At 34.4% G+C, this 17,341-nt stretch overlaps 1 protein-coding gene across 4 annotated transcripts in view; it reads left to right on the top strand.

The window, feature by feature from the left end:
• The window catches only part of LOC143243870 (PDZ domain-containing RING finger protein 4-like), a 283,466-nt gene that overhangs the window by 259,922 nt on the left and 6,203 nt on the right, over nt 1–17,341 (top strand). For all 4 annotated transcript variants that reach the window (XM_076487620.1, XM_076487638.1, XM_076487629.1 and 1 more), the window contains exons 3-6: nt 3,412–3,541; nt 11,421–11,522; nt 11,727–11,789; nt 13,683–13,781. In XM_076487620.1, coding sequence (XP_076343735.1) covers nt 3,412–3,541; nt 11,421–11,522; nt 11,727–11,789; nt 13,683–13,781 — 394 coding nt within the window. The remainder of the gene's footprint in view (nt 1–3,411; nt 3,542–11,420; nt 11,523–11,726; nt 11,790–13,682; nt 13,782–17,341) is intronic.

Below are 17,341 nucleotides of genomic sequence, written 5' to 3'. Positions count from 1 at the left end.
ATATTGTGCAAAGAAAAAGTTTCAAAGCATTTTGTGTCTTAAAGCAACACGCCAATAAACTAGTAATGTGTAGAATGTACTGGATCATTAATTTTTAATAACACTTTTATCGATATTTTCGGCCGTATCCCATAAATATCTCATGACGAGGATGGACTAGATTAAAACTTTGTATTAGTCATAAATAGGGTCATATATTAAAGTAACTATGAGCTAGAGTTTAAGATTCAGAGGCAAAGCCTGTTCTTTTTTTCTTCAGGGCGAGTTTTATGAACTGAATTGCAAAAGTTTTCTGTAATTGTAGGTCAGTTTCATTGCTAGATTGTTATATAATTTGGACATTTGAGTGGATGAATTGGTACAATATTTATATATATATATTAAAGCCTTCCGGCAGTGAATCCAATCTATCAAAGTTTGCAACTTGGGCATGCGTAGAAATACACTGCAGAGGACTTCTGTTCAAAGCCTGTTTTAATACCTGACATAATGGGTCTGAAAGGACATTCCAGATTATGTATTTGGAAACTCCGTGGAATAACTCTGGGTATGACCTATTGGTGATTGTGGACATCATCATCAGTAAATGATGATATCTTACTTTTAAACAAATTTTTAAATTTTTTCATGCAAGTAGTTGTAGCTTACCTGATTTTTGTTTAATTTGGTTGTATCTACTATGATTCTGTGAACTCTTCCGTAGTAATCAGTTGTGTATAAAGTAACAATAGGTTTGTCCTTACCTGTTCCAATTATAACTGGCATCTCTTATGTTTCAACATGCACGTAACTGGTTTTGTTTGAGGTCATATTACAAAGCTGCAAAATGAGTTATACATGCTGGGCCCACCCCGGTTATCGAAACCCAGTTTTTATCGTTATAAGCCTTCAAATGTATTGTAGAGTCATTGGACGGCATCACAACAGATTACAAGAATTCTAAAGAATCTGTTACATCAAACCTATGGATTATATTTGTTGCTACATTTAGCAAGAATCGCAAGCTTTAACTATTTGGAGAGCACGTGTTCTTTATAAATGGTGAGAGCAAAGACCACAACTGGGTTGTTTTGAGTTCTCTGATTGTTTTAGTCTGAAGGTTGTTGGAGATATGAAGTCACTTCTCAGAGTTCTCAGCATTCGAAGTTCATATTTTGTTTTTTCCTTTACATTTATGAATTTAAAGACGAAACGGCATGACAAACATTTCTGTTTAAGTGTAAACTATCTTAGTTTCATAAGAAGAGATTACACAATTTTTAATTTTTCTTGTTTCTGGCAGAAAGTATTATTTACCAAGTGCTTATGCCTAAAGTAAATGGAAAAGACCTATTTTTCTCTTCAAACTTTGCTTTTGTGACCTGGGAGCGTATAACGAAAACACAATGGGAAACTATATTTGAGAGCTGATACCAGAGTTGTACTCCATTTATACCACATCTGTACTAAGCGCATACCAGAGTTGTACTCCATTTATACCACATCTGTACTAAGCGTATACCAGAGTTGTACTCCATTTATACCACATCTGTACTAAGCGTATACCAGTGTTGAACTCTACTTATGCCACAGTTGTAGTGCTACTGCATACTACAGCAAAAATCCAAAACTTCCACACTCTTCTGAATGTCTTTGGAATTTTATTCTTCTGTTGTCTTTGTATGGCTTTAGGAAATAGTTTCAGAAAAATTAAAGGGTTCATGGAAACTTCTTAGAACCTGTTCTTAGGAGGACAAAGACTTTTCTAATCTTGCATCTTTCGAAACATCCTTTTCTATCATCGTCTTTGTTAACTTCCATTTGGTTCCTGTAATATCATTTCCCTCAGTTTCATTTTGTATTAGTTTACAGAGCACGTGGATGTGTCTTATTCTTCACTTGTTTACTTGATACTATTGGTAATTTTATATTCTACTGAACTGAGTTTTTATGTTATGTTTTTATACTGTTACAGCATTGTTATTTCGATGGCGAGTTCTGTTAACTTATCTGACAAAAATATTTCGGCGTTCAGTACACGTTCCAAGAACATATTACTTTAGCTCCGCTTTTCAAGTCTCTAGAAACTTCTATGCTAGCACACTGTCGTAAATCGTTATAGATCTACGTAAAGAATGAAGTTCAAACACAGTACTAGGGATAGCATAAAGTCAACTTATTGTACAACATAACTCAATAAGGACCACAAAACACGTAGATCCAAATACTAATTCTACCCTCTATCTTAACCCTCTCTATTTTATATAATTCAACACTCCTTAACTGCATGCATATCCTTAACACTATATTAACTACATTTATATTTTATATCCTTAACACCGTATTAACTAGATTTATATTTCATATCCTTAACACCATATTAACTACATTTATATCCTTAACTCAACACTATACTAACTACATGTATATTCTTAACTCAACACTATACTGACTACATGTATATCCTGAACTCAACACTATACTGACTACATGATATCCTGAACTCAACACTATACTGACTACATGTATATCCTGAACTCAACACTATACTGACTACATGTATATCCTGAACTCAACACTATACTGACTACATGTATATCCTGAACTCAACACTATACTGACTACATGTATATCCTTAACTCAACACTATACTGATTACATGTATATCCTGAACTCAACACTATACTGACAACATGTATATCCTGAACTCAACACTATACTGACAACATGTATATTCTTAACTCAACACTATACTGACTACATGTATATCCTTAACTCAACACTATACTGACAACATGTATATTCTTAACTCAACACTACACTGACTACATGTATATCCTGAACTCAACACTATACTGACTACATGTATATTCTTAACTCAACACTATACTGACTACATGTATATTCTTAACTCAACACTATACTGACAACATGTATATCCTGAACTCAACACTATACTGACTACATGTATATTCTTAGCTCAACACTATACTGACTACATGTATATCCTGAACTCAACACTATACTGACTACATGTATATTCTTAGCTCAACACTATACTGACTACATGTATATCCTTAATTATTTTTCAGCTTACTCTGCTTTTGAAAAAATATTCCGTTTTCATAGTTCTAACGGTGAGAAGCATTACTTCCCATGTTGACAGAAAGAAGGCACATCGTTTCTTTACTGATATAAAATTTGTTATGTACTTCTGAATATCACGAGTTCCTCCTTAATGTTTTTACAACTCGAGTGCTGTCCGTATATATAACGTATCTTAACACATACAACACTTTACACTCGATTATTAGGTCTATTTTAACGTCGATACTTACGGTCAACAGCTCCCTCTATCTAGCATAAGAATTATAACATTTAAAATATACCTTACAACAATAAATATATTAATATTTACATGTTCTGTTCCAGGCTGCAGACACGAACCAGTTCCCACAACGTGGCGCTGCTGAACGATGACGTTTGTGACACCTATTTTCGTCAACTGCCGTGTGACAACGGAAGAAATGAACAGAGTATGAGTTGTCAAGTGGGATATAAAGTAAGTTTGTTCTAGTCTTACTGTGCTGTTACATGTGTGTCTATACGAGGGCTGTTCAAAAAATACGCGGACTGACGTCATAAAACAAAATGTACTTTATTTAGAAGTTACAGGTCTGGGATCCCTTCAAAGTACTCTCCTCCCCAACGCACACACTTATCCCAACGGTGTTTCCACTTGTTGAAACAGTCCTGGTACGCTTCTTTTGTAATGTCCTCCAGCTCCTTCGTCGCATTTGCCTTAATCTCGGGAATCGTCTCAAATCTTCTTCCTTTCAAGGGTCTTTTGAGTTTGGAGAACAAGAAAATATCTCAAGGAGCAAGGTCAGGTGAGTAGGGGGGGGAAGAACAGTGATCGAGTGTTTGGCCAAAAACACATGAGTTCTGAGACACAAATTTCGCAGCAACACGGTGCATCTTCAATTTTTCGGTCAAAATCTCGTAACAAGATCCAACTGATATCCCACACTCTTCAGCAAGCTCCCTGATAGACGTCGATTTGCCCGCACCAGGGTGTTGATTTTGTCGACGTGTGGGTCGTCAGTTGACGTGGAAGGACGTCCAGGACGCTCATCATCTTCAATGGACTGTCGACCATCCTTAAAACGTTCATGCCACTTGAAACATGCCGTACGCTTCATAGCAACATCACCGTAAGCCGTGTTAAGCATAGCAAAAGTTTCAGTCGCAGAGTTTCCACGTTTAACACAAAATTTCACAGTGAATCGTTGCTCCTTCAGGTCATTCATTCTGACATCCGCCAAACGAAAAAATCGAACTTCACTTAAAACCGCGTAGCTAATACACAAATGAAGATATCTGCAATCGGGAAATGGCGTCGTAATCAGCTGATCTGTGCAAACCTAGCGACACCAAGCAGATTCCCCTGGAACCAACTGGAGCCGCGCAATTCAAACAGTCCGCGTATTTTTTGAACAGCCCTCGTATAACAACACTGATACGTGCTGGTTTACACATTCCAACTGTGAACATCTATTAAGACAAAAACGTTGAATCATATGAAGGGTTACACATATATGTTAACGCTGCAACACTGTACTCGTTTACTTTCCAATAGATGGTTCTATGGAGTATATGCTCTGTGTTCACACCCTTTTCCTCTTCAATACTGTTAATTTACCTATTTTCATGTGCCTAGTCCATCTATTCCTCTTTATTATTAATCTATCTATCTGTTCTCCCTCACTTTTGTTGACAATAACCCACGGGGCAGTGACCATTTTTCTATCATTTTGTGGGAAATTGGCTACAACCTTTGCCACCCGATTAGTGTGTCAGAGTAGAAGATTGAGGAACACTCTCTGAGAACTTTATTCTGCTGTTGTTCATCTTTCATCTATTGATGAAAGACGAATGAAAGACAGCAACTAATAGTATAGTCCACATACCTATTCATTCCATCCCATAACCTCCACGTTTTCCACGGTATCCTCATCCATAGTGGAATATTGCCTGTTGGAAAGCTTAGAAACAGATTTCTTTTACAGGTATCCCACACCTTTCAATCGCATTGCTTTCCAGCAGGCACATGGCCATGTCCAACTCATCAGACGTCAAAACGAGAGAGAGTTTTGATTAATTTCTTGCTTCTCAATGAGCAAAAGTTGTTGGTGTACAGAACATCGATGATGCTCTTGGGGAGAGCTTTTCTTATGTTTCCAGCACTTGTTGCTATTCCCTAGCATTCTTGGCAATCAAGTCTCGGGCAAAGCAATCACCTCTTTCATTTTAAGTAATCGTCTTTACCACTATAATCGCCCATTTACGCTGGTGAAATTTTAACAAGCTCTTCATCAGTCTGGCAGAACAATGGTTGGACCTGATTATGTTCGCTATGAAATGCTGCGCCATCTCTTTTCTACCTCTCTTACTCTCTTCTGCTTGTTAACCAGATCTAGAAGGAAAACGTTTATCTTGATGTTTGGTACAAGGCTATTACCTTACCCATTTCTAAGCCTGGGAAGGATCCCAAAATTCCTTCTAATTATCATCCAATTTTTTTTACTAGTTGTGTATGTAAAGTTTGGAAAAGATGGTTGATTCACGTTTTATTTGGTTATTTAAATCAAACAACCGCTTGTCGCCCACCCAATGTGGTTTCTGTCAACAGCGCTCCAGTCTTGATCATTGTGATTCGACTTGAAACGTCGATATTGGAAAAACTTAATCAAGACAGAACATTTTGTTTCTTTCTTCTTTGATCTTGAAAGGGTTTGTGAAATTACATCTCTATATAAAGGTTTGGTATTTTGAATACCCCCATTTCTGTAGGATGGGTGGGTATTTACACATTTTCATTTGTAACATTCTTACTCGACCACATTGTCCAAGTCTGTATGGGTTCGAACCTATCCTGATCCCTCACACAGGAACTTAACGTTCCTCAGGGCTGTACTTTTAGTGCCACACTTTTCAGTATTAAGATCAATGCTATCACTCAACAACTTCCTCTTACTGTTGCAAGTTGCCTCTGCGTCAATGACTTCCACATTTCTTGGCAGTTGTCGAGCATGAAATTTATGTACAAGCAGTTTCAGACTGTTCTCACTCATTTGTTGAAGTCGGCCACAGTTGGGGCTTCTATTTATCTGCAACTACACTTTTATTCCTCACATTACGCAGCATTTTCTCGAGTTTACTTGGGCACTGAACATTATGTGTCCTCTTTTCCACTTCTTGCCCTAATACGATCCAAGCTGAAATATGGGTATACGACGTATGGATCTGTCAGGACCTCTGCCTTGAAGATGTTGGACCTTTTACACCATGTGTGGCTTTGGCTCTGCATGGTGGCTTTCTGCACTTTTCCAGTCCAGAATCTGCACATCCAGTCCCATGAACTTCCTCTTCACCTCCACCATTTAAATCTTTCTCTACAGTATGCTACCAAGCTTCGATAGATACCATAATATCTTACCTGGGATTGTCTCTACCTTCATCTGTGGCTCATTACCATCTCCACCCATGTTCTTTCTTTGAGTCATCTGAGGAAGGTGGATATTCCTGATTGGAAGTGCTATATTCTATTTCATAAACATCTTTCGAACCATTTTTCTTCCTTCCTCAGTGAGCTTTGCTTTCTCAGGATCGACTGTAGGCTATTCCTCTGTTTAGCCTTCGTATACAGGCACAGTTGGCTAAATTGAGGTCTCTCATTGGATGATGTTGAGGAATCAAATGGTCAGACCAACCCTCCATGGCTCGTTACCACACTCCACCTTCGATCTTTCTTGATAGATCATGTATAATCATAGAGTAACTTAGTGTAACACTATGTATAGTCAAGTGGTTTCTTAGTGTCAGATCATGTACCTCCATATGGTTTTTTAGTGTCAGATTATATATAGTCAAATAGCTTGTTAGTATCAGATCATGTACAATCAAATAATATATGAGTGTTAGATTATATACAGTCATATGGTTTCTTTGTGTCAGATCACATAAAGACGCGTTTTCTTATTGTCGGATTATGTACAGTCATAAGGTCACTTATTGTCCGATTATGTATATAATCATATCACATAGTATCATATCATGAAAATAATATGATATGTTAGTGTCAGACTATGTACTCATACATTCATATGGTAACTTATTGTCAGATTATGGCAGTCGTATGATCGCTTTGTATTAAATTATGTACAGTCATACACTAACTTATTGTAAAATTATGTACAGTCGCATTGTTTCTTGATGCCAGATTATGTAGAGCAGGTAGTTTCTTAGTTTTAGATCATATAAAATTAAATAGTGTCTTAATGTCAGATTATGTATAGTCATATGGTTTCTCAATGCCAGACTATGCACAGTATGTGGTTTCTTAATATCAGATAATCTACATGCATACAGTTTCTTAGTGTCTGATTCTGTACAGTCAAATAGTTTCTTAGTTCAAACCACATACAGACAAATAGGTTCTTAATGTCAGATCGTGTACCGTCAAATTATTTCTTGGTGCCAGATTATGTAGTCAGATAGTTTCTTAGATGTTAGATCATGTACCGTCAAATAGTTTTTTGGCGCCAGAATATGTACAGTCAAATAGTTTCTTAGTGTCAGATCATGTAGCGTCATATGGTTTCTTGGTACCAGATTATCTACAGTCAAATAGTTTCTTAGTGTCAGATTATTTACAGTCAAATAGGTCTTTAGTTCAGACCACATACAAACAAATAGTTTCTTAGTGTAAGGTTATTTACAATCAAATAGTTTCCTAGCGTCAGGTTATGTACAGTCACATCGTTTCTATTGTCAGATCATATACAGCCGAATAGTTTCTTAGTAACAGATCATGTACATCCATATGGTTTCTTAGTGCTAGATCATGTAAATCAATGTGATTTCTTAGTGTCTGATTACGTAGACTCAAATACTTTCTTAGTCTTAGATCAAGTACAATCATACCGTTTCTTAGCGTCTCAAATCCCGGTCGCGCCAAACATGCCCGCCTTTTCGGCCGTGGGGGCGTTATAATGTGACGGTCAATCCCACTATTCGTTGGTAAAAGAGTAGCCCAAGAGTTGGCGGTGGGTGGTGATGACTAGCTGCCTTCCCTCTAGTCTTACACTGCTAAGTTAGGGACGGCTAGCGCAAATAGCCCTCGAGTAGCTTTGCGCAAAATTAAAAAACAAACAAACAATTCTTAGCGTCAAATAATGTACCATCAAACAGTTTCTTAGTGTTAGATTATATACGATCAAACAGATTATTAGTGTTAGATGACGTTCAGTCACATGGTTTCTTAGTGTCAGATCATGTAAATCTGTGTGGTTTCTTAATGTCAGATTACGTACAATCAAACAGTTTCTTAGTGTTAAATCATGTACAGTCATACGGTTGCTTAGTGTCAGATTATATAGTTGCTTAGTGTTAAATCATACGGTTGCTTAGTGTCAGATTATATAGTTGCTTAGTGTTAAATCATACGGTTGCTTAGTGTCAGATTATATAGTTGCTTAGTGTTAAATCATACGGTTGCTTAGTGTCAGATTAAATAGTTGCTTAGTGTTAAATCATACGGTTGCTTAGTGTCAGATTATATAGTTGCTTAGTGTCAGATTATATAGTTTCTTAGTGTTAAATCATACGGTTGCTTAGTGTCAGATTATATAGTTGCTTAGTGTTAAATCATACGGTTGCTTAGTGTCAGATTATATAGTTGCTTAGTGTTAAATCATACGGTTGCTTACTGTCAGATTATATAGTTGCTTAGTGTTAAATCATACGGTTGCTTAGTGTCAGATTAAATGCAGTTTACTTTACACATGATATCATGCCTCGTTGGTGTTTAGTTCATAATTTCTTCAAGTAAATCAATAAATACTAAAGTGTATGACACCTCATCCCATTTGTCCGTCACATGGTTATCTACACTTAATCAATGTCTTCAGGTGGCAGCAACCTGTTTATAAGTGGGAAAAGTCTCTTCATTGCTTTAGTAGTCCCAGTGTGGTGTATAATTTTACCTTTGAGTTTGTAACGGTCTGAGATGAACCCGCTTCTATAGTCATGGTTATTCAACAAAAACAACAACAACGCTTTAAAATAAATTCAACATGAATAATAAACAAGACTGACCAGGACTTCACAACAGCATTAATAAATAATTTATCTTAAATATTAATAAATCAATAATAAATACAATTAAGAAAAGGAATAATAAAAAAACTAATTAAAAATACAGCAGATATAATATCCAAACAATACGTTTCGATATCAACATCTCACATACTCAGCTCAGTTTTTAAATAAACTAACCGTAAGATAACTGTTGTAACAAGTGAGTTACACGAAGTCTGAAAGCTGTTTATCACATCTCCAAACTTCAAAAAGTTTAGAAAAGCTGATATATATTTTAATTGTTGAATGTATTTCACAGTACCTATACACTTTCAAAATAATTAAAACTTTTACATTGGTGTTATCATAAGTAAATGTAGAATATATGTATATCTATCGTTTTAAGTATTCTTTTCAGTAATTTAAATTTGTAGGTGTACACTGTCTATAGACCCTTTCTTGTGAAATGTAAGATTAAATCTTTATCTAAACCAAATGACATTTAATTTCCTCAAGCAACTCGCTGATATAAAACACTGAACTTGTTACAAAACTCGTTAAATCACCAAGAAATCCTCATCAGCTAACCCTGAAAAGAAAAGTGACACTTTCTAGGCGTGATCTAGAAGAATAAACCCGGATGTACACTACCTAACGCCACCGTCTAATCTTTAGGCTTGTGATCGTATTTTATATTTACTTTATAAAGTTTATACTCTAAAAATACAACAAAAACCTGTTTCCTGATTATGCACTGCAACATAGCTTTACCGTCATTTTAAATTCAGTGTATTAACCTGCCAATAAACTCTTCATGCCTCTAAGCCTAACAGCCGATAAATCCAAACTGTACAGGTTCTTCTGCGTCACGTGATCTTTCAAACAGTATGTTTTTGGCCACCCGTTGCTAGGGCTTAAGTGCTTCTTTTAATGACTGAGGATCTTTAGTGTATTTTCGATATCCTTTTAAACAAAATATGTTAAATATCAAGTAACACTTCACGTGTAAAAATCAACAAAGTTATACCAAAGGAGCAGTCATATAAAATGTGATACTTACAAAAAAACACAGTCAAAAGGTTAAACAAAACTAATTTCGATTGATTTTAATTGTTGAAATCACAACGATTTTAAACCTTTATATTTTATCTTAACTACTGAAACATGAAAAATTAAAATATGTGTTAAATGTGTGTTGCTTTCATTTGTCTACAATACTGTTATTGATTTTAAAAGTTGTGGAAGCGCATAACTATATAATAATACTTCACCACATCTTGGAGTTCACTACATATTAATACTTCACTAGGTGTTAGAGTTAACTACATATTAATACTTCACTAGATGCTAGATTTAACTATATATTAATACTTCACCAGATTTTAGCCTTAACTTTAAAGTAATACTTCACTAGATGTAAGTTAACTGTTTATTAAAACTTCACTAGATGTTAGGCTTAACTTTACACTAATACTTCACTACATGTTATATTTAACTATTTATTAATACTTCACTTAATATTAAAGCTAAAACCAAGTGTTCATCGATCTGTATAAAGTGGTGTGCTCATACATTAATTTGAAGGCTTTAACGCTAACAACTGTGGTGGGCACAGCACAATTAGCCCATTACATAACTTTGTTCTTGACGATCAACAAACTCCACAATAAAAATAATTTTACTTTTAATATTTATTTTTCTTCATCTATAACAGATATTAAATTGTTATTCGTACGTTTAGATTTGTTCCAAAGCAGCTTTTAGAAAGGTTGTGGCAGTGCATCAGATTTGGTTAAAAGTTAGGTCCTGTATACTCATAATATTGTCTTTAGTTCTTATTTAGCAGAAAATGTGATCTGAGGGAAAAAATGACAATATTTACTTCTTGGAGATACGATAAATCAGCATTGTAATACAGCTTGTTTTTGATACTCCTTGTTTCAAAGGTTGTGTTTTGTCAGTTTTATTCGCATTTCATCAGTAGTTAGCAATACCAGTAGTTTGACAGGACAACACGAGCAACGATCTTATTTTTTTTAATATTACCTCAACGTGTCAACAATACGTTAACGGAATCACAACAACAATATCCGAAATTCGATCCTAAAACAAACAAACATATATTATATAAAAATAATTCTTGTTTCTAAAGCCAGTGGTTATGATGACTAAATTTACAAGCCTTGAAGTTTAAGTTCTGCGAAAACATAGACACTTATTTAAAACGTTGCTTTACATATTGGCGATAAGTTAAAAGTTATTTCAGTTAAAATGATATTTTTCAAATATTTTCACCCTAGGAAGTTACGATACGTCGAATGGTCAGTAAAGAGAACTTAGGTTTACATTTTTCTTCTGGTTTCTCAGAGGAAGAAGCTCATGCAGGTGTAATTATAACTCAAGTAAGTTTCGTTGGTATTACGTTTTTAATTCATGTTCACTTTTTTAAATCAAATTATCTCTTGTTTGTATTTTTTATTATTACAATTTTATGATATTCAACTTATCAACTGACAACTTATTTATTCTAAAGAGAGGTATTCAAGAACAAACTAACTGAAACAGCTTTTGTTCTTATAAAACTCAAACTGGCTTCTGTTGAGCAGATAGAAGACGGTAGTGCAGCTGACAAAGATGGCCGTCTTCAGGAGGGTGACCAGGTTCTACAGGTAAGGTCGACGCTCGTGATATTATAAAGTTCTTGAGTTAAAAGCTATAAAATAAAAATAATCAATCATTTCATGTGTGTCTCATCGCAAATTCCTTGTATTTCTTACGATTTTGTCTCATCATGATGTCGTCCTTGTTTCTGTTATGATGCCAGAAACTTATTTTTATAATATATATATATATATATATATATGTATAATATTGGAAATATATGAGTGCGCCTGGCTAAGGATTAATCTTCAGTACGTGCCTGTGATTTGTTGGTGACATATTCGACAATAAATGAACAACACTCACTCCATTTCTTTTAAAATGATATATATATTCGAAACAAGTTAAACTTATGTACAAAATTCTTTACACTAAAGAGATCGTATTTCTATCTTAAACACTATACAGTTCTCTTCTTGTTGTCTACAAACCGAACTATCTTTCTCTATTTCTATCGCAATATTATCCATGTATAATTCACTTACGCTGTCGCGTGAGTTACCGCAATTATATCCTGAACTTCTAGTAATGGTCTACTCTTCGTACTTCCAATAATCGTCTGCCTTTTATCAAAGTCCACACAGACGGGTTCAGTTAGTTTAGAACACCCTTTGGCAAGACAAATTATTCTTCCTATCTCTTTCAAACTGTTAATCTCTCTCAAACATATCAACCGTTAGGTCATTCACTACCACAGCAGTTAAGTTACGTTTCTAACTTTTCTCTCACAATACTTCTCTTTCACGTAACTTTAATTTTATCATGTTTCTGTTCATTTGGTCGCAGCTATTTATACGTCGATCATTTAGGCCTTGTAGAAAAGTCTATAGCCTTAATATCAATAGATTATAAAAGTAACGTTCGAAAGTCTCGATATCAACGAATTACAAATACAAAATAAATTAATAATTAATACTGCCTACACTAAACAGTCTTTTATATCTGACAAACATGTTAACCTACTTGTTTCTTTTATGATGCTAATCATGTTTAACATGTTAAAGTACTTGTTTTTCATCGTGTTAAAAATATTATTTTGGTATCCAAGATTTCATAGTGTTCTTGTTTCCATCAATTTTTAAAGGCCAATATAAAAAAAATCGTAAATCGATTCAAATATAAGTGTTTAGGTGCTTTAAAAAAACGCTACTTTTTAATCTAGCACCAATAACAACTCGTATAACAACGTTGTTATAACATTGTTTTTGTATTGGAGTGATACAAATTTTACAAAGCCTTATTTATACATACGAGTATATGCTGATTTATCAAGTAAAAGTAAGTTTCCTTTTTACAACATTTTTCTTTAAAACCTTCTAAAATTATAAATCTTTCGAATAAAAACTAAAACCAGCAAATTCAGGTAAGATTTTCTTGTGTATGAACACCCACATTATATAAACCCACACTGTGTTATGGGTTATCATGTTGTCTTATGTATACTCACGTTGTTTCATAGATTCTTATGTTGGCGCCTCTCAGTGGCACAGCGGTATGTCTGCGGACTCACACCACTAGAAACCGAGTTTCGATACTTGTGGTGGGCAGAGCACAGATAGCTCATTGTGTAGCTTTGTGCATAACAAAAACAAACAAACATCTCATGTTGCCTTATGTATGCTCACGTTGTGTTATCGGTGCCTATGTTGTCTTATGTATACTCACGGTGTATTATCCGTACGGATGTTGTCTTATGTATACGCGTGTGGTTCTATGGGTACTCATTCATAACATTCTATAATGTTAATAGTCCATAATTCTTGCAAAGTTTTAATGTGATTAATGAAAATTTTAGTGAGCTCATAGGCCATTTTCAAATTATATTTCCTTGTATTGTTCTGTTTAACTGTTAGTATCTGTTCACTGTGAGGTTTCCAACACATAATATCTTTCTTCTTTAGATCAATGGTCACGATGTCCACACCTTGGAGGAAGCCGTTTCTTTAGTGTCTGACAGTCATCAGGATCTGTCTGTATTGTTCGCAAGAGCCTGGTTCCAAGTAAGAGTTTCTTTGTTTGTTGTTAGACATAAAGATAAAGAATGAGCTATCCATACAACTTGTATCAAAACCTTACTTTTAGTATAATAAACCACTGGAAATTCCACATGAGAGAAGACTTCAGCTCGAAAGAATTCCTACTCTATAAGACCTGTTCAAATGAAAAGCATATGTTGTCGTGTGGCTTACTGATAATTAGTTTATCTTATTCTCACTAGCAATTACTTGTTTCGAACCCAGTTAAAACACTGACATCAAAGGGTATGGATGGAAGGAGTCGCATTAATACTGAGCAGAATACCTGGATCCATTGTAAATAAAAAACTACATTGCATTATTTAAAGAAGATGGAAAGCCATTTTGTTTGAACGTTTATAACTTATGTTCTCAGTGACTGGTTAAATGATTGAATGCTTTTTATATAAATTCTAATTATTATTGAGTTGGTTTAAGAATGCAATGATTAACTTCGTTTATTTGCTTCTTGTTTGTTTTTTTCTAAATCTATATCTCTGGTTGTTAATACTGGGGTGGGTTTGCATTTGTTAGACCTACAGTGTATAGCACCACTCGACCATCTGACCTCCACTTCTCTATATCAAAAATGCAGTCTCCTTATTTAAATTGTACATAATACTGATACATTCTTAACATATTTTGATTATCTCATAAGCAATATACATAAAAATAACTTCCTAGTGGCGTAGTTCAAATATTACAGACACAATCAGACATTTCCAGTCAAAAGTTCTTCGGACAAAAAGTTGGTTTTATATATAATCGTGGAATACTGTTTTGTAATTTATCTATGAAGTGGAATAATCTAAAGATTATAATACTGGTGATTTTCTTTTGTGTATTTGAAAAACAACTAAGTTTAAATGTACATATAGTTTTGAAAGATGTAGAAAGGAACATGCAACATTCTTCTCGATGTGAATAATGAGGAATGTAATCAAATGAGATACCTCACAGCCCTACACTGTACGTGTGACCAAACAATCTCGTCTTGTGATTGTGTCTGACCTTTGTAATTCATAAACTTTTGTTTCTAGATTGCATGTGTATGTTATTAGTGCCTTAACTTTAGAAAGTCTCAAAGTTTTGTTATTTTAAATAATAGCCTTCAATATCTGTATATTGGTGACGTTTTTCACTCCAAGTTTTCCATCTGATTACGTCTTGTCACAAATAACTGTTTATACCATAGAGGCCTTGCATAGCCAGGCGATTAAGGCACTCGACTCCTAATCTGAGGATCGCGGGTTCGAATCCCCGTCACTCCAAACATGCTCGCCCTTTCAGCTGCAGGGTGTTATAATATACCAGTTAATCGCACTATTCGTTGTTAAACGAGTAGCCCAAGAGTTTGTGGTGGGTAGTGATGACTAGCTGCCTTCCCTCTATTCTTACACTGCAAAATTAGGGACGAATAGCATAGATAGCTCTTGTATAGCTTTGCCCGAAATTCAAAAATACACAATATATCATAGATATCAGATACGGGTTCGTTAGTTTTACAAACTAACGACATGTAAAAATTTGTACGTGTGTTTCGTGATAGACAGTCTAAAAGTTGTGATACTTTAAATATTAGTAATGAGTAAGTTTGTTCGTGTTGCTGTAAGATGAGTATTGGTTATGTATGATTTGTGAAACAGTGCCCCACCGAATATTGTCTGAAAGTTTAGATATGTATTCCATACTTTCACAAGCTTTGTGTTTGTCTACCAGTGATAACTGGATATATAGAAAATGGATGAATACAGTAAGTCAATCATTTATTATATTTATTACAGACAACGAACTTTAAAATAATTAAATGTAGACGTTCAAAACTTGTACTGTCACAGTATATTTGTTAAAATTGTTCGATAATAATAGTGACTACATGTATGTAAAACATGTATAAATTATTTGGTCACAAGTTAGTAAAAGTGTTATTCCATAATAAACGTTTTATTGACAACGTAAAATATTGTATAAGTTCTAATTGTTCCATGATACTGCTCTTGTTTAGGACAATTTAAAACTACAGACATGTTTCATGTACTTAGTAGCGTACATAATTGTGCTGCATTAACTATTGTAATTAACAATTTATTTTATCACTAAAACTCTTGATTGATAATTAAAATAGTAAGTTTTAATTAAGATATCATCCTTTTAGGGCATATAAATAAAAAGGAAATTTAATTTTTTTAGGACTCAGCCTTTGTAAAACATGGGAAAAGTAACATGTGTAAATTATTTTATCCCAATATGGTGAAAGTTTTAATTATTGAGTAATAAACATTTTAGTGACGATGTAAGTTCTTGTATAAAGTATATGTTTTAATCGTTGTATCACATTGTTCTTTTTAGGGCGATATATAGCCATGTATTTTATGCATTAGATTAAGTGAGATATAGTTTTTTTAGCACAGGAAAATTAATAATTTAGTATTCAAAATATTTTAATCACTCAATTGAGTAGGTTTTAAATTATCGTATTGTTTTTGTGGGACTAATTAATGATAAAGAAGTGTGGTGTCCACTTTGTGACTCTGTCTTTAAAAACATGAGATACATGCGTAGATTATTTTGTCATAAACTAGTGAGAGTGACACTTTGTTGAACTATGACATGCCTATCATGGCGACTAACAGCACGTCCCTAACATTTGGAACTATGACTTCATCATCTTTGATGCCATCACCCCCTCTTCCTCTTCCCGTCCTCTTAATTGGCATCCTTTAGACAGTAAAGTGTGGAACTTACCACTGTGCTATAACATTTTTATATAACTAGCTTAGTGGTATCAAACAGTCCTTATATAAGCCATTGGATTATATTCTGTATGAAACTGTTTTGAAAGATTATGTCTATTGATTCAATTTTTTATCTTTGTTTCATTTGTATAATTTAATTTTGGATTAACTGTTCTAACAGTTTTTAATGACTGTTCGATATTGGGTTACAGAAACGTATTATTATCAATGTTAGATTTTCAATAGGTGTGGAAGGGATGTTAGGAAATTGGACTGTACTATATGGGTCGTCTTTTCAGTTTTCTCTTAGTAATGCTTGTTTATTGACTTTTTATCAGTTCAATTATATAAAATGATATATCATGAAATAGAGAACGTTATGCAGTATAACGTATAGAATGAAGGTTAATTGGAAAAGTTATAAAGAATGAACTGCATGAGAATGTGGAAACTTGTGTTTCAGTCGTTGTTTGTAAACATGATCATAACACGTCTGAAAGGACAAGAAGTAGTGAGTGACTAGCATGTGTTATAGAATACAGAAGGAGTTAATAACTGAAACGTCTGATGGGATACAGAGGAGTAAATGATTGACACGTCTGACAAGATACGTAAGGAGTTAATAACCGACATGTCTGACAGGTTACAGAAGGAGTAAGTGATTGACACGTCTGACAGGATACGTAAGGAGTTAATAACCGACACGTCTGACGGGTTACAGAAGGAGTAAGTGATTGACACGTCTGACACGATACGTAAGGAGTTAATAACCGAAACGTCTGACAGGTTACAGAAGTAGTGAGTGATTGA

Source organism: Tachypleus tridentatus, chromosome 1, assembly GCF_004210375.1.
Source record: "Tachypleus tridentatus isolate NWPU-2018 chromosome 1, ASM421037v1, whole genome shotgun sequence".
In the NCBI taxonomy this organism is placed as follows: Eukaryota; Metazoa; Arthropoda; class Merostomata; order Xiphosura; family Limulidae; genus Tachypleus; species Tachypleus tridentatus.
The sequence above is the reverse complement of the archived record's forward strand: the minus strand, read 5'-3'. Positions and strand labels throughout refer to the sequence as shown.